Source organism: Canis lupus, chromosome 15 (genome assembly GCF_003254725.2).
Source record: "Canis lupus dingo isolate Sandy chromosome 15, ASM325472v2, whole genome shotgun sequence".
NCBI classification, from domain to species: Eukaryota; Metazoa; Chordata; class Mammalia; order Carnivora; family Canidae; genus Canis; species Canis lupus.
This window is the reverse complement of record NC_064257.1, coordinates 61,537,291-61,555,199: the sequence shown is the minus strand read 5'-3', so window position 1 is coordinate 61,555,199 and position 17,909 is coordinate 61,537,291. Positions and strand designations below refer to the sequence as shown.

The window sequence follows — 17,909 nt, the reverse complement described above, 5'->3', positions numbered from 1 at the left end:
ACTCTTCCCTGGACCCATCGGGCTCCTCACCGGAGTCTGCACCCTGGGCGCCCTGGTGGTGGAGACAGATACCTGAGGTCAGCGCAGGGCACTGGGAGGGGTAGCTGCGGAGGGGGTGCCCACCGCCTGTGTTCCCATGGGGCGGGGGGGGGGGGGGGGCTCTGTAGTTAGAGCCCACCTCCTGAGCTCACCGAGGTCTTTCTCTGTCCCACAGCATTACAAAGCAACTCGAAACACCCCAGTCCCCGCCAGCCTAGCAGACCCACAGGTCTCTGCCCCGGAAGTCACAGGCACGCTGTTTCTGGCACCTGCTCTTCAGCCCGGGGCTGCTGGGCTCGGAGGGAAGGGCCTGTTGGAGCAAAAGGACTTGGGTTCTCCAGAAGCAGGGGAGGGAGAGGAAGAGGGGGAGGAGGGGGAGGGGAAGAGGGGGAGGAGGGGGAGGGGAGAAGGAAGGGAATGAGGGGAGAGGAGGGGAGAGGAGTGGGGAAGGAAGGGGGGAGGAGGGGAGGAGGGAGGAGAAAGGGGGACAAGGGGGAGGAGGAGGGGAGGAGGAGGGGAGGAGGGGGAGGAGGGGGAGGAGAGGGAGGAAGGGGAGGAGGAGAGGAGGGGAAGAGGAAGAGGGGGAAGAGGGGGAGGGGGAAGAGGGGAGGGGAAGAGGGGAAGGGGAGGGGGAGGAGGAGGAGAAGGGGGGACAAGGGGGAGGAGGAGGGGAGGAGGGGGAAGGAGGAGGGAGGAGGGGAAGAGGGGAGGGGAAGAGGGGGAGGGGAAGAGGGGGAGGGGAGGGGAAGAGGGGGAGGAGGGGGAGGAGGGAGGGGAGGGGGAAGAGGGGGAGGGGGAAGAGGGGGAGGGGGAAGAGGGGGAGGGGAGGGGAAGAGGGAGAGGAGGGGACGGAGGAGGGGGAGGAGGGGAAGGGAGGGGGAAGGAAGGGGGTAGGAGGGGGAAGGAAGGGGGAGGAGGGGAGGAGGGAGGAGAAGAAAGGGGGGACAAGGGGGAGGAGGAGGGGAGGAGAGGGAGGAGAGGGAGGAGGGGAAGGAGAGGGAGGAGGGGGAGGAGGGGAGGAGGAGGGGGGAAGGGGAGGAGGGGAGGGTAGGAGGGGGAGGAGGAAGGGGAGAGGAGGGGGTGGAGGAGGAGGCAGGGAGGGGAGGGGTGGGGGCTGTATGCCCCAATCGGGAGGCTACGAACCCGCTCACCCTCGCCCGCTCCCTTCCCCCCTTGGCCCCCGCCGGTCTGCCCCAGGCCTGCTCCCTTCCACCCTACCCCGCCCTCCCCTCCCCGCCCCCCCCCCCCTCCCCGCCTCCTCCTCCCGAGGGCCGCGGTCCCCGCGCTCCGGGCCTGGTCTCTGCGCAGCAGCGCGGGCGGCGGCGGCGGGGGTCCCGGGGGCGCAGGAACTCTGGCCTTTTCTTACTTTGATCGCACACCCTCGGCTTTGAAACACGTCCGCGGATTCAGTGCGTCAGAAACTACATTTTGGGCTCAAGGCGAAGGACGCCCGCCGCCCGCCGCGCTCACCCTCCCCAAGCAGGCCCCGGGCCGCAGCCAGGCCCTTGCAGCCAGACCGGCCGGCAGCGAGCTGATGAGGCCGATGAGGCTCTGGTGAGGCTCCGCGCTGTGTCCTCGCCGTCCTGCTCTTCAAGTGTAAGGTTTAGAATAAACAGAGGGAAAGCTGCAGGGAAGTTTCTGGAGCAAAGGGCCGCTGTAGGCAAGTGACTGTGCCCAGCTGCTTGGAGGGTTTCCACTGCAAGGGCAGGGAATGGAAGGGTGCCTGGTAGTGTCAGGGCTGATTCTTTTCTTTTTTTTTTTTAAGGAATTTCCAGAATAAATATTAGTGTAAATGTGGGTAAGAAGAAATGGCAGTTTTAGCCAGAGGGTCCACTGAAAAAATTGTAAGTCATGTAATCAAGACAACCAGAAGAATGTAGTATTATGATACTCAAACTCCTGAAACTTGGCTAATCAACTGCTGGTTCAGCTATTCAAAAAAGCCATGGTATCCTTTCCTGGTTTACGGATTTTATACACGAGTTCTGTCTCCTCTTACAACGATCGACCGGGCTTAGTCATTCACTAAATATCCTATGGATGTGTCAGGTTTCTTAAGTCTGCGAAGAGGATTCCCACCACGTCAGTTCGAAGACACAGAGCCAGTAAGGTCAAGTTTGAAAAACTGTATAGAAAAAATTGTATGAGAAAAAAACCATATCTCCTCCTGTTTTGTAGCAATTGCGGTGGGTAAATGTGTGTTCACGAAGTTGACGGAGTAAAAGCGCAGGGTCGTGTTGATGGCTTCATGACCTGTTTCCTTCCTGCTACACTTCTGTGTCCGACCCTCTGCTATTGACAAGGCTCTGGGTTTGTTTGTTTATAGGTCAGTGCTGGAACACCCTAGTCAGGTACATGGCACTCACCTGCCCCTATGCCCCCTCCTCCCTGAACATGAGTCTGCCGCTCCGACAAGTACCTGCGGACAGACACGCACGTCCCATCACCCAGAATTTCCGGGCAGTCTCTCCATCTTCGGTCGCCGTCATCACCGGATGGACACGTAGGTGATGACGTTCCAGAAACACTTAAGTTTTCACCATGCAGGTTGGACACTAATCTCACAAATCCTAAAGTTTAATTTCATTATGGTTTGACCTTTTTTTATCATCTGACCTTCATATTGCTGATTAAACACAACAGTGAGTGGAAACCATACAAATAATTATTTTAATCATTTTTAAGTCGGTCAAACGCGACTAGAATTAATACTAACATTATTGCTAAAGAATACCCTCCTCCAGGAGGCCCAGCCAGTTGCTATAACTATTAACAATAGTAATAGTAATAAAAATAACCACACTTTTTTTTAAGATTTATTTATGTGAGAGGGAGGGTGGGGAAAGGGGAAGAGGGGGAGAATCTTTCAAGCAGACTCTACCGAGCTTGGAGCCCAACATGGGGCTGGATCCCCCAACCCATGAGATCATGACCTGAGCCGAACCCAAGAGTCGGATGCTCAACCAAAGGAGCCACCTAGGTGCCCCTAACCACACGTTTTTGAACAATCATAATGTATTGTCAAATAATAGTAATTACATTTTTGAGCACTTGCTACATGCCAGGCAGTTTTCTAAGAGCTTTATATATATGAATTAATCTACTATGTGCACCACGGCCCCTTCTTGCCAGGATCATAGACCGGACCCTAAGCTGACCAGGAACCCAGGTCCAGGAGCAGAAGCCTCACTCCGCACGGATAGCCTCATTGAAGCTAAGAGCCTGTGTCTCTTAATTTATTCGTTTATTAAAGCATTGCCTTCATCAACTTTCTGATTTCAGGGACCCTAATGCTTCACTTTTACCCTCCCATGCCACCTCACTATGGCCCCCTTGACCACAACTCCAGGACAGAACTTCTGCAGCCAGAACCTGCAGCTAGTCAGCTTCCCAGGAATTCTCTGGTCCCATTGAGAAAGCGAGGGGCAAGGAGGCAGTAATAATGCCACATCCTCCTCTCTTCACCTGCCCTGCTGCCGCCCATGGCCTGGTAAATCCTGCAAGGTGTCCCTTTACAGCATTAATGTTGGGGTCAAGCACAACACCTGTGCCAGACATCACCAGGCCCCCTGGGCGCTGCATCACACCAACTGGATTCACAGTAATTCCACAGAGCAAGAAGCTATAAAACAGGAGCTTGTTGTATGTACTTACAAAATGTTTTAAGATTGTCTGTAAAGAGTAGATAAGAAAGCCTGCCCAGAAACCCCAAGTATAGTGATCGGCAAGTGTGAAGTCGTCAGAGGAATAGAAAATAAAGATGTGCGTGTTTAACCAAGAAGACAGCCCTTTCGGGGTCAGCCCAAGGAGGTGAGTAAGGTCAGAAAGAAAGATAGACTTGGCGCCAGGCAAGCATGAGCTCTGATCCTGGCCTGCCACGTACTCTAAGCTCTGAGAGGTCAGAAATTGAACTGAACTCCTGAATCTGTTTCTTCCTCGTAGGCAGGAAGGCTGCAACGCGTCCTGTCGTACAGCTTCATGGTGGGGCTTCCAAATACTGCAGTTCACGCCAATGCCCAGAAGAAAGTTTGGCACAAGACACATGCTTGATAATGGTGATGACCGCCATGGAACTGGCCGTGGCCATACGCCGTAGAGGTGTGATATTCTCATCTGCGGTCGAGATCTCGGAATGCGTATTTAGTCTGAATGAAGAATGAATCTTCAAAGGGAGAGAACAGAGAAAGGAAAAGAAGGGTAAAGGGAAAAAAAGAGCCTAAGATAGCTCAAATATTGGAAGGAGTAGAAGGAAGAACAGCACCTACAAAATGAGCCTTGTGGCCCCTGGCGTCCTGAAAATTTATAGTAAGTTGATTTTTCTTTTCTGAGCCATTTCAGGCCAGATTCACTGATGACTCTTAACCCAGGTAAGCCACATTCGGCCCTGCTTTTAAAAACACTGATTCTCAGGGAATTTTGTAATGATTTAAATTAATCACATAAGACTAAAGTTCTGTATGACGCTAGAAATCCAGGCCGTAGGTGAACTGATTCACTGGCTGACGGTCTAGTAGAAGAAATCGAGAGTAAAGAATCAGAACATCTGTAAGTACCTAGAACGACATTTACCCAAGAACAGCAAAACCCGGATGGAGTGTGTTTATAAGGGAGACATTTCTGAGGCAGGAACTCCAAATGCTGGCCAGTTCTAGCCACAGAAGAAATCCTCTTGAGAAATTTGAAAAGAGAAGTTGAGTCATATGTTGGAACAACTGATGACTTTTTAGCCTCCCACACCACCAAACCATGGAAAGATTTCAGAGCTTGTGTAAATAAAATATGAATATCAAAGTTCACGGCCCCCTTTCTGCCAGTAATGTTTGTCTTTGTTTATGCAAGGCATTGAGGATCCACATGTGAGCGAGCGGAGATTAGCTTCCATAGTAACGTGTCTGGTTTTCACTGTGGATGAGGGGGCAGAAAGCACAGTTTCAAATGTGCTCCTTATCTCATGAAATTCAACTCCGCGGTGCCCCCCCCCTTTAGGATTTTTGTCACCTGCAACAATTTAGCCCCGCTGGTGGTGACCCAGCTCGGTGTAACCCTCAGCCCTCACTCGGATCCTCCGCAGTCCTGCCTGCTGTAGCATTTAATTTCAAACCGAATCAGAAACTGTAATGCAGAGTTCTCATTTATGCCAGGTGAGGCCACAAGGTGACCCAAAACCTCCAAAAACTGTCAGTCCTTCTTAGGTTGTATTAAGCGGGCTGCGATGTTCAACAGGAAAGACTGAGCCCGCTGGACTCTTGGGAAAAAGAACAAAAAACCAGACAACAGGTCAGGCATGGAAGTGCTGCCTGGGGCAGTCCGAGCCCGTCCTCTGAGCGCCCTCGGGGAGGGCCTGGAGCTGCCCCTGCCCCGCGGGAGGGGGGCTGCGGTCCTGGGGCACGAGCTCCGCATCCCTCAGCTCACCTGGCGTCACCTGCGTCACCGGCTCGGGCGGCTTCGGCGGGGGGAGGGAGGGGACGGGGCCCGGGCCCGCGGTGCTGAGACCGACCAAGGGAATCTCCTGCCGGCCGCCCTCGATTCCAGCCCCTTCGTTTGATAAAATCAGAGCGTGTCGAGAGCAGAACCGGGACAGCGGGGACGCCTGGGAGCCCGGATCACGACGCCACATACGAGCGCCGCGCCCCTGGGATCGCCACCCGCCTGCCCACGGCCCGGGGCGCGGCCTCCTGGGCCCCTACAGCCGGCGGCACCGACAGACGTGCTCCCTCCGTGGCCCCCGTGCTCCTCCAGGCCCCTCCGTGGCCCCCGTGCTCCTCCGCGCTCCCCTGTGCTCCCCCGTGCCCCCCGTGCTCCCCCCGTGCTCCTCCGAGCTCCTTCCATGCCCCCCGTGCTCCCTCCGTGCCCCCCGTGCTCCCTCCCTGCTCCTTCGTGCTCCCCATGCTCCTCCGTGCCCCTCCGTGCTCCTCCGTGCTCCCTCCGTTCCCCTCGTGCTCCCTCCGTGCCCCCTGTGCTCCCTCCGTGCTCCTCCATGCTCCTTCGTGCTCCCTGCGTGGCTCCCATGCTCCTTCGTGCTCCCTCCATGCACCCCTGTGCTCCTTCCGTGCTCCTCCGTGCTCCTCCGTGCTCCCTCCATGCCCCCGTGCTCCCTCCGTGCTCCCTCCATGGCCCTCATGCTTCTACGTGCTCCTTCCGTGCCCCCATGCTCCTCCGTGCTCCTTCGTGCTCCCTCCGTTCCCCTCGTGCTCCCTCCGTTCCCCTCCGTGCTCCCTCCGTTCCCCTCGTGCTCCCTCCGTGCCCCCTGTGCTCCCTCCGTGCTCCTCCATGCTCCTTCGTGCTCCCTGCGTGGCTCCCATGCTCCTTCGTGCTCCCTCCATGCACCCCTGTGCTCCTTCCGTGCTCCTCCGTGCTCCTCCGTGCTCCCTCCATGCCCCCGTGCTCCCTCCGTGCTCCCTCCATGGCCCTCGTGCTTCTACGTGCTCCTTCCGTGCCCCCATGCTCCTCCGTGCTCCTTCGTGCTCCCTCCGTTCCCCTCGTGCTCCCTCCGTTCCCCTCCGTGCTCCCTCCGTTCCCCTCGTGCTCCCTCCGTGCCCCCTGTGCTCCCTCCGTGCTCCTCCATGCTCCTTCGTGTTCCCTGCATGGCTCCCATGCTCCTTCGTGCTCCCTCCATGCACCCCTGTGCTCCTTCCATGCTCCTCCGTGCTCCTTCGTGCTCCCTCCTGGCCCCCGTGCTCCTACGTGCTCCCTCCGTGGCCCCCGTGCTCCTACATGCACCCTCCGTACCCCCTCATGCTCCTCCGTGCTCCTCCATGCTCCCTCCATGCCCTCGTGCTCCCTTCATGCTCCTTCATGCTCCTTCATGCTCCCTTCGTGGCCCCCATACTCCTACGTGCTCCCTCCGTGGCCCCCATGCTCCTACGTGCTCCCTCCGTGCCCTCCATGCTCCTCCATGCTCCTCCGTGCTCCCTCCATGCCCCCGTGCTCCCTCCGTGCTCCCTCCATGGCCCTCGTGCTTCTACGTGCTCCTTCCGTGCCCCCATGCTCCTCCGTGCTCCTTCGTGCTCCCTCCGTGGCCCTCATGCTCCTACATGCTCCTTCCGTACCCCCCATGCTCCTCCGTGCTCCTTCGTGCTCCCTCCGTGGCCCTCGTGCTCCTATGTGCTCCTTCCATGCCCCCCATGCTCCTCCGTGCTCCTCTGTGCTCCTTCGTGCTCCCTCCGTGCCCCCCGTGCTCCCTCCATGCCCCCATCTTCCTTCGTGCTCCTTCCGTGGCCCCCGTGCTCCCTCCGTGCCCCCCATGCTCCTCCGTGCTCCCTCCATGCCCCCCGTGCTCCCTCCATGCCCCCCATGCTCCTTCGTGCTCCCTCTGTGCTCCCTCCGTGCCCCCATGCTCCTCCGTGCCCCTCTATGCTCCCTCCGTGCCCCCCGTGCTCCTTCGTCCTCCCTCCGTGCCCCCTGTGCTCCCTCCGTGCCCCCATGCTCCTTCGTGCTCCCTCTGTGCTCCCTCCGTGTCCCCCATGCTCCTCCATGCCCCTCTGTGCCCCTCCGTGCCTCCTCGTGCTCCCTCCATGCCCCCCATGCTCCTTCGTGCCCCCCGTGCTTCCTCTGTGCCCCCCTGTGCTCCTCCGTGCCCCTCTGTGCCCCTCCGTGCTCCTCCGTGCCCCTCTGGTGTCAGGCTCCCTGCTCAGCGGGGAGTCTGCTTCTCCCTCTCCCTCCGCACCTCCACCTCCACCCATCCATGTTCTCTCTCTCTTTCAAATAAATAAAATCATAATTAATTAATTAAAACTGGCGAGGTTTAACAAGTAAGAGGCCGTTATCAAGGAAATACACTTTTTATCACAAAACAACTCTAGGCCAAAACCCATAGAGAATTAAAAAAAAGACCACAGGGATTCTTTTTTTTTTTTTTTTTTTTAACTTTTATTCATTCAGAATGCAATTCTAGACCAATCTACAACCAAGAGAAAATCCTTAAACTTTTAAACAGTGTTAACAGGCTAAATAATATAGCAGTATAGCCCCCGTATGTACAAGCAAGAAGTCGCTTTCCATCCTTATCATAAAGCCTCTTCCTAAACATTTACGTTTCCTTCCCATCCAAAAAATGCATTAACAAGATCATGCTCGTGTAGCTAGTCAGCACAAGACAAGTGGCAATTCACACTGAAGTATCAAAGTCTTGCGGTATATGGTGCCCACAACTCCAAGCTGCAGCTGTTGACCTTCTCAGTGGCACTCACTATGCGGCAGCGTCACCAATTAACATTAGAAGGACTTCGTTCATTTTTAAAGGCTAGAATTACTCAAAAAAAATCTCTGTATTGTAAATAGCATGTGAAATATTGCATTTAAGTCTAAAACGGCAAGATCGCTTAAACTTTTTCTACAGTCCTCCATGATTAATATACGTACGAAAATCAATGTTATATGAGAAGAAACAGACCAAGTTCTTACATTTTACCTAAAAGTCTAATTGTTTTTAAGTAGTATCTATTAATATTTAAATGATTACAAAATAAATCAATGTTAAATATTGCACAAAATCTAAAAGAAAATGGCCACGTTACATCATACTATATAATATAGATTGATTAAAAGCTGCTAATTAGAAGCTTCTTTAGAAATTTAAAGTTTCTGACATCATTTTCCACCATTCCATCAATTCTTCCTTTTCCTCTTCTTTCCTTTCAGAAAATGACTCCAGTTCAAAATCAACCTAAAGGAGAAAATCAAGAATATGTTGTTACCAAATTGCAGGTATATTTTTAAAAGCTGAGTTTTTTAAAAATTTAGCGCAGTTCTAGAGCTTATAGACTAAGTTCAGTAAAGCCACCTGAATTAAAGGATATCCTAAAAATCTCTTGTGATAAATAAAAGATACTTTCAGGGAAAAAAAAAAAACAATCAGAGGCCATTATGTTTGAAATGTGCTTTGATCTTATAGCCTTGTAGGATTATTTAAAAGCAGATTGTGTAAAGGCAGTCTATTTAAGGGCAATCTTCCCCTCTCCTCAAGAAGAAGGTATAATTTATAATTAATTTTCTGCCTTTGAGTATTCACTGAGATTCCATAAACTTTGAATTTTCTCCTAATAGCCGGGGAAACATGGAAGAATGTAGCTCAGTTTCCTCGTGTCCTAAACTACAGGTTCTTCTTTCCAGAATCTTGAATCTGCTAAGGAGACTGAGGGAGACACACACATCTCCAAACCGCCACAGGGACCAGTGGCCCAGGAACTCAACTCTCTGGGTGGACTGGGAGTTCCCAGCAGGTCTCTGCAGGTCCGTGCACTCCTGCATATTCAAAATCTGTACGTCCAGCCTCAGTCCTCCTCCGGCCCCTACGTTCCTCTGCTCTCACTGCAAGTAGAAGCGAGGGTTCCTTGGTCTGGCCGCTTGAGCCCCTAGTCAGTCAGGAATCTGATAACACTCACTACCTCCTTGAAATCACACGGGGCAGGCTAAGATCCAAATAACTGAATATTAAACAACCTGGTCCTGGAGCTCCTTTTTCCCAGGTTCCATCTGCCCAAATTTATCTCCTCATTTTACTACATATGCAGCCTAATGTACACATACACACGACGAAAACCAAAGCACCAGTTAGAAACTCAAGATGCTCTGTTTGCATAACCAAGCACGTTAGACTTCAAACTTTGGATTCAAGCACAAAAACGCAGTAAATTATTTTTCAGGAAGCCTTGCAACTGGAAATCCTGCAGGCCATTCCCTGGTTGCAAAAAGGTGACGCCAAGATAGCAGTAGAATCCTGCTCCGAGAGCAGCTTTGGTCTCCTCACCATCACCTTCCTAACTAAATAAGTCGCACCTACTTAAATAGGACGCACTTTTTGATAGCTCTTAGGGTCTCTCTCATAATATGTGCTTAATAAATGTTTGGTTAATGCCCAAGATCACCTGGCAGGCATAATTAACTTTTCCAAATACTCACTGAGTATTGTACTGGATGCTAGAAATAAAAAAGATAAATGGAACAGAAATGTCATTTTAGATTGCAATCAAGGTGGCAAATAAAACCTTCATTTTTTTTTTAAGTTGTATTCGATTTTCTTGCGGATGTCTTCAAAAACCGAGAAGTGATAAGGGAGCTTCACATTGAGTAGTATAAAATCAACCAAGGAGCCCTTGGTCAAGTTACTTGACTTCACTAGGCCTCAGTTTTCTCACCTGCTAAATGGGGTAACAGCGGTACCTACCTCACAGGGTTATTATGAAGACTAAATAGAAATGACTTGAATATGTCCGACACATACAGAGCGCTCCATAGATCTTAGAAATTATGACTTCTTACCCCAACAGCAGGGCTGTAAGGAACTGCTACTTTCTTTGTGGTTGCCAGATAGCCTGGAGCTGAGGCTGTGAGCTTATAGTTTCCAGGTACAAGCAATCGCCAGTAATCACCATCCTTTGCTGTAGGGAAACAAAATACCAAGTCACAGATTTAGGCCATTTTAGAAAACCCAGCATACCTCAACTTCTTTGATTCCCTATTTTTAAAGCAGCTGTTTATGGAATTTGATAAAGCTCCACTGAAATGAGTGTTACACTCTCTTAGAAAAAGTTAGAAATTTCTTTTTTTTTAAGATTTTTTTTTTATTTGTTCACTTGCGAGAGAGAGAGAGAGAGAGAGAGAGAGAGAGAGAGAGAGAGAGAGCGCGCACCAGCAGAAGAGGAGGGGAGGGGGAGAGGGAGAAGCAGGCTCCTCGCTGAGCAGGGCGCCCAAGGCCAGGACCGGAAGGAGGCAGAGGCAGCAGGGCGGGAGCGAGGGAGGGACACAGGAGGCCCCAAGAGCAGAGAACCGCGGCGGCCACAGCAAGGACTCATGCTCCGTGCACCCCCTAGGGCCTCCAGGCCACGGCAAAAGCACCCACCAGATGTGACGTCGTGGTCTATTCCTTCCACGGAGATGGTTGCGTTGGCGATCGGGTTCCCCTGAAGGTCGCGCACAAAGCCTTTAACTCCCCGGTGTATCTGTCAAGGTCAAGAACAACCAAAAACGGCAAATTAGAAATGATCCAGGAATACACTTCGCGTCAAGAATGCCCGCATTTCCTAGCAAAGTCCCGTTAGATCCCCCTTGCCTAAGGATCAGAAGAGGCTCAAAAAGCCGCTAAGTATCTTGAACGCTCTTTACGCTGATCTTTCCTCAAGTGGACAAATGAGAGGTAATCCCCTGAAAACTGACATCTCGTTCTGAGCCACAGGACGCCAGCGAAGTACCCTCCTGACCACCAAAACCACCAAACCAGGTGTGTCCCACCCGGACGCAGCGCGGGGCTGGGCAGATTTCAGTACTTTCTCCTTCTGACGTTTGGCCCTCGAGTCCTCGCTCCTGCTGAATAGAGACACACTGTGGCCGCCCTTGCAATACACCCAGTGACGACATGATTCCGGTTGAAAATAAGTGACATGAAAGACGAGATTTGGACTTCAAGACTGAAGACGAGATTTGGAAAGGCAGGAAGAGATGCCCTGGAGAATAACGCCCGCGAACCACGTTGCAGTCAACAACTAAGGCGACGCAAACTACGAGAGCGGCTTTTTCCTTCATTTTAAGCAGAACTCAACTAAATCCATATGTGTTTCGAGTGACCGAGGTCACTTCAGGTTCCTGAGAAAGTGCTGCTTCTGGAATACCAAATGGTGATTCATTAAGCTCAATTCCTTAACAGAAGAGGCCCCACTTCCCAAAGCCTCAGCTCGCCCCTCACTCAGTCTCACCCTCAAAAGTGGATTTTCTTTTGCTACTGAGGCTACTGACTGGAATATTTCCTACAGGAGGTTGATTAAGTCTTGGGTTTGCCTTTGTCATCAGAATAAATCTGACAGTAGCACAAAGTTTTATCAAAGAGATGCCCCTGATTACCAATCAGCAAATCTTTTTGCATTTGCTATTTAAAAAAAAAAAAAAGCAGAACTTCTAAAACTCTATAAAAATAACATGTACTCCCTTTCCCCAAAGGCAAGTTGGGGATCAGAAAATTTTTAAGGGGGATCCCTGGGTGGCTCAGCGGTTTAGCGCCTGCCTTTGGCCCAGGGCGCGATCCTGGAGTCCCGGGATCGAGTCCCACGTCGGGCTCCCAGCATGGAGCCTGCTTCTCCCTCCTCCTGTGTCTCTGCCTCTCTCTCAATCTCTGTGTCTATCATGAATAAATAAATAAATAAATAAATAAATAAATAAATAAATAAATAAATAAATAAAATAAATCTTTAAAAAAAATTTTTTAATTTTTAGGGAAAAGGAAGAGAGGTACACAGAGAACAGAAAATCAGAGAAAACATACAAATTTTAATTTCTTAATATGAGGGTTCTTCAAAGAAATTTAGAAAGCTTATAAACAAGCAATAATTTACCCACATGTACTTTATGCATCTTGAGACACTATAATCCTGGTATGATCAATATTATCATAAATATTCAATATTATGAATAAACCTGATCAGTATTATGATCAGTATTATGATCAGGTTAGGGAAACCTTAGGGAAACCTTAGGGAAATGAAAGTTTTAAATTTCCTTGCCATTGGACAATAAGTCAATCCCTTCAAAAACATATAGCTTGTCTGCATTAGGCACAAATATACCCAGTTAATATTCATGTCTTTACTTTTTTCTGTCTCTGCAACCCCAAACTTAGAGTATGCAGTTTAAGAAGTAGTGAAATAGGTAGATATCTATCTGTGAGATGGCAATTTTGGAGCAAACATCTCTGAAAAAAATGCCACCGTAGCCGTAAATCTCAGTGGAAATGTTACGGGGTCTCGTAACTCCACGCGAATGCAGATCGGGAGCTGCGGCCATTCTATGGCTTCTGCAAAGGAAATCACAGAAATTCACATTTCACTCGCGCTTGAAGAAGCTATTCACTCTACTTGTCCCTCCTATAATGCTCTCTCCTCAGATTCCAGGACGTCAATCAACAAAGACTGGAAAATAAAGGAAACCGAAACCCCATCCAGAAGATTCTCCACTGTGAGTAGAACTGTTCGTGTCAGTGACCCTTAGGCCCTCCCGTGCCCAACTGCCACCCAGAGCGCTTGCTGGGACGGAGACTCTGAGGTCCTGCGATGCAGGGAGTGGGGCTCGTTGGTGGGGCCGGAAGCTCGTTTTTAACGAGAACCTAGGCGATTCTGATGCAGGTGCCCATGAACCAGTCTTCACGGATTTCTTTGGGAACTTTGGGAACTGGACTGTTCCAGAGCTACCGAGTGAGAGGCTCAAACTATTTACCCTAATTCACTTTACAATTCCAGTTGCTGCAAACATCCCTTTAAAACTCTGCAGGAGATTTCCTCTCAACCAATTACAGAATTAGAGATTACAGGTTAGATCCCCTAATCTCCTATTTTCCACGAGCTGTCAACTAGTCCACACTTGGACTTTGGGTCCAGGTGTTTAATTACTAAGCCCCATCGTACTCTGTCCCACTGTCGATAAAATAACTCCAACACAGAACGTCCGGCCGTCTTCACTGATCTGTCATCAGCTCTTGACGCCCGGGACTAAGTGTCCCATGAAGCAAGCTGGGGGAGTTCGGTGTAGACGAACTGCATCTCTGCGGCCTGCACGGTAACGCGGCCGTCCCCCAGGGTGGAGCCCGTGGGTGTGCAAGTTCTCATTCCAAGTGGCGTAAGACAGGTCTGTATGGCCAGCCAGCTCCCTCTTCTTTTCGGCTTATTTCTATATAAACTGAAGAACTGACACACGCCTACTTGCTACCACAAATATCACACACATTCTCCTTCCTCCTGATGGTACACACCCGTGGGGTTTGTTTTGTATTGAGTTTTTCCTTAAGAACTGACACTTCAGGGATCCCTGGGTGGTGCAGCGGTTTGGCGCCTGCCTTTGGCCCAGGGCGCGATCCCGGAGACCCGGGATCGAATCCCACATCGGGTTCCCGGTGCATGGAGCCTGCTTCTCCCTCTGCCTGTGTCTCTGCCTCTCTCTCTCTCTCTGTGACTATCATAAATAAATAAAAATTTAAAAAAAAAAAAAAAAAAAGAACTGACACTTCAGCAGCAGCTGAACCTGTTTTTCAATTGATGATCAGAGTAATTATCTTATCGGCGTCAACTATCGTAAATCTTGCAAGTTCTTAAAGTTCCAAGAAGACTTTTCTGAACCCCAGGACTGAGTTAGGGACCCAGAGTGCTGCCATTACTCTTTGTAATTGACCTTTATTTTAGAATTTACCATCCTCTCCTATGGTTAGGTATTGACCCAATCTAATTTCTGACCTAATCTAATTGACCTAAGTTCTGAACTCCACTAATAGGAAGACTTCTTGAGGGCAGTCACTAACTACCCCCAGTGCTTAACGATGTGCCTAAGACCCTAGAGGAGCTGAATACATTTTGGTTGAAAGAACCACAAAGGGGGACCTGGGTGCCTCGGTCTGTTGAGCGTCTGCCATCGGCTCAGGTCATGATATCGGGGTTCTAGGATGGAGCCCCACATAGGGCTCCCTGCTCCATGGGGAGCCTGCTTCGCCCTCTCCCTCTGCCTGCTTCTCCCCCTACTTGTTCTCTTTCTTTCTCTCTCTCTCTCTCAAATGGATAAATGAAATCTTAAAAAAAAAAAAAGCGCTATGTAAATAAAATGAAAAGCACTATATAGAGGAGACATCATTTAATGTGTAAGTGGAGGACACACCAAATAACCCCGTCTTACTTCCTCTGCCCAAAAAGCATTTTTATAACTCTCCTCAAAGGAGATCCTATTCAGGAGCTCTTATTAAAGTTGTTCTAGGGTCCACATAGCTAATTATCCTTGGCTTTTGTTGGTAAAAATACCTTTTTCTATTAACATGCAGCAGGATTCCTCTGATTGAAAAAATCTTGTGTGATGAGTAATTTTTAATTATTGTAATTAGTGGATATATTCCCTGAGACTCACTTTTAGTAAGGTTTTATGTGGATATCTGACATGTGTAGAATACTTTTACATGTCTTCAAATGCATCAGTTTCCTATGCATATGTTGTCCACATATATGCAAATAGTGTCATGTTTACTTAACAGCATTTGTTCATATCAAATTCGTTTTTAAATTAGTCTGGACTCTCTGCTGGCACATGAAACGGACACCACTCTACCTGACTTTGGGTGTAAACAGCCACACATGGACTGGAACTTGAAGACTGTCAAGGCCCTGCAGGCGAGGAACGGAGTCTTTAGGTCTGGTGCCAATGTCAGCACACTACAGAGACGTGGGGTGGCCAGGGGACTGGCCTGGGTTGGGTCTCAGTAGGTGAGACGTCTCGCTCCAGCAGATGGTGAGATTCCCCCCAAATTCTGTACAGATCGCACTGGAATGGCTACGTAAGCGCCTCTCCAGCACAGAGCTAGGCTTGTGCCGTCAGAGACCACACGGCACGGTCATTCTGGAATGAGACAGCCCAGGTTCTGCCCGAGTGACTTCAGGCAAGCTGTTTGCTTTGTCTGCGTCTCCGATCCCTCATTTTTAATTCGGGGATGAGAATGTTGATGAGGATGATGATGATGACAGTACAACTTCCCTCATAGGGTCTGTTGTGAAGATTAAATGCCTTAATGATCACAAGGCACTCAGAACAGTGTCTGGGAACCCGGAACGGCCAGGAATGGTCAGCTGGCATCATGATGACTGCCTCGGGTCCCGCTGAGTCGACGGGGAGACAAGTGGGGCACGTGGGGCACAGCGTTTGAGAAGGTGCTCGCACCTGGGGGGACCCTCTACCCACAGGCCCCGGCGACGAGCGCCTCCTAAGGCCTGGAGCCCAGGGGCCTCGTTCCCCTGCCGTCGCCCTGCTCCCGCGGGGGGCACCCGACAGGCCCGAGATGGGGGGCAGGAGGGGCTGGGGCAACACGACACACACAGGCTGTGCTGCCACCACCCGGGGCGCCCGACAGGCCCGAGATGGGGGACAGGAGGGGCCAGGGCAGCAGGAGGAGCGCAGGCTATGCTGCTCCCGCCCGGGGGTGCCCGACAGGCCTGAGATGGGAGGCAGGAGGGCCTGGGGCAACACCACACACACACACACACACACACACACACACACACACGCTGTGCTGCCATCGCCCGAGGCGCCCCACAGGCCCGAGATGGGGGACAGGAGAGCCCGGGGCAACAGGACCAGCGCAGACGTGCTGCTCCCACCCAGGGCGCCCCACAGGCCCGAGATGGGGGGCAGGAGGACCGGGCGACAACAGGACCCGCACAGGTCGTGCCCTCGCCCTCCCACAGACCCCGTTCAGTGGTTCCCGGTGAATAGTCAGGACAGGAGCCGCCAGGCCTGCGGCGGCCCAGCACCTGCCGCGACCTCCCCGACGGGCTCGCCAGGCCAGGTCAGTGGCCCCGGGCTGGGCTCCCCTGGGAAGCCCCACTCTGCGCCCGAGGCTGCTTACCTGCTCGAGGTAGCGGACCAGGGAGTTCTTGTTATCCTCCCAGTAGCTCCTCAGGCTCTCTTCAGGCGGGAACTTTTCACAGCTCAGCTCCACGGTGATCTCGAAGCAGTTGCTGCTGAGGTAGTTGAAGTCCTGCATTCCTGCCAAAGCACCAAGCGGAGAAGTCGGGAGACACCTGCGGCTCCCCCCGCCCCCCGCCCCAGCACCGAGCGGCCTGCCGCGCCGAGGGCCAGGCTCGGGGCCCACCAGTGGCCACCGGGCAGCCCCTCCAGGACACACCACTAACCAGATGGCTGTCTCTGCCTTCGAGCACCCTCATGGGCTCCCAAGCCCTCACTTGGGCACCCTGCGGCCCTGGAATGGGCAATGCGAACAGGGACAGGAGGATGACAGAGGGGGCATCTCCTGCCCCCCTAAGACAGCACCCCGTTGGGACAGTGTCCGGTGGAGCAGAGTGCCCTCGTGGAAGGCTGGGCGGCAGTGCAGCAGTCCCGGGGCACCACAGGAGGGGGAAAACACCCAGACTGGATGCCCTGGAGAAGTGTGAGGAATGGTCTGGCTTCACTTGCAGCCCCCCTTCCCTGAGGAGGCACAGCTCAGCGCCAAGAGAGCCTTTAGGTCCATGATCTCTCCCATGAGGGAAGGTGGGAATGTGTGGGTGAGCCGTACCGGACACCACTTCTCTCTCACCCCATCAGAAAACTAGAGGAGGCCCATGACCAGGGCAGAGAATGGCTGGGGGAACAGTAACCAAGATTTGCAGAGTGTAGCAAAGGGATGTGGGCCTTACTAACCATGCCACAGACGCCATCAGGAAGCCTGCCTGTTCACCACTGGGGACACCTCGCCTGGAGACCCCTCAACCGGCCCACAGCTCCCCTAACAGCTCCGCCTGCGAACCACTGACAGTAGCAAGGGGAGCCTTTGCAGATGCCTAATGAGTGTGCACAGCAAGCTGGCCCAACTCTGCAGGGCTGAGAGAAAGGACACAAATCGGAACATTCAGCGCTGCCCTAAGGAAAGCAAACAGGAGGCTATCAGCAATAGGCCTGACCTTGTCAGATCAAAAGAAGCCATAAAGTCTTAAGAATTCTCTCCTTAAGAAGTATGGAGGAGGTATAACATAGAAAAGGTCTGGGAAAGCCTCAGAATCCCTAACAGGACTGAGAGAAGTTATTACTCTACCAAAACCAGTTGGTAAAGGCAGAAAGAGGTGACTGCATCTTCAAATGGGAAGGCAGTAAACAAGACTTCAAGGAACATGAAAAATCAAGGAATCATGATCCCACCAAAGGAACACAATAATTTTCTAGTAACCAACCCCAAAGAAACAGAGATCTATGATTTTCCCAATAGAAAAATTCAAAATAGTTGTTTTAAGGAAACTCCGTGACCTACGAGAAAAAACAGAAACAATTCATAAAATCAGGAAAACAATTTATGAGCAAAATGAGAAGTTTCACAGAAAGATAGAAATCATAACAAGAGCTAAAAAAAATCCTGGAGCTAAAAA

General features: G+C 51.5%; 1 protein-coding gene across 1 annotated transcript in view; it reads right to left on the bottom strand.

Annotated features, from left to right (window-relative positions):
- Nucleotides 1-8,111: 8,111 nt before the first annotated feature.
- CPE (carboxypeptidase E) overlaps nucleotides 8,112-17,909 on the bottom strand; it is a 106,347-nt gene continuing 96,549 nt past the window's right edge. Inside the window, exons 6-9 of the mRNA XM_025438859.3 lie at nucleotides 16,397-16,536; nucleotides 10,880-10,979; nucleotides 10,300-10,418; nucleotides 8,112-8,704 (exon numbers count right to left, since the gene is read on the bottom strand). Of these exons, the coding sequence (XP_025294644.2) occupies nucleotides 8,606-8,704; nucleotides 10,300-10,418; nucleotides 10,880-10,979; nucleotides 16,397-16,536 (458 nt within the window). The 3' untranslated portion in view covers nucleotides 8,112-8,605. The remainder of the gene's footprint in view (nucleotides 8,705-10,299; nucleotides 10,419-10,879; nucleotides 10,980-16,396; nucleotides 16,537-17,909) is intronic.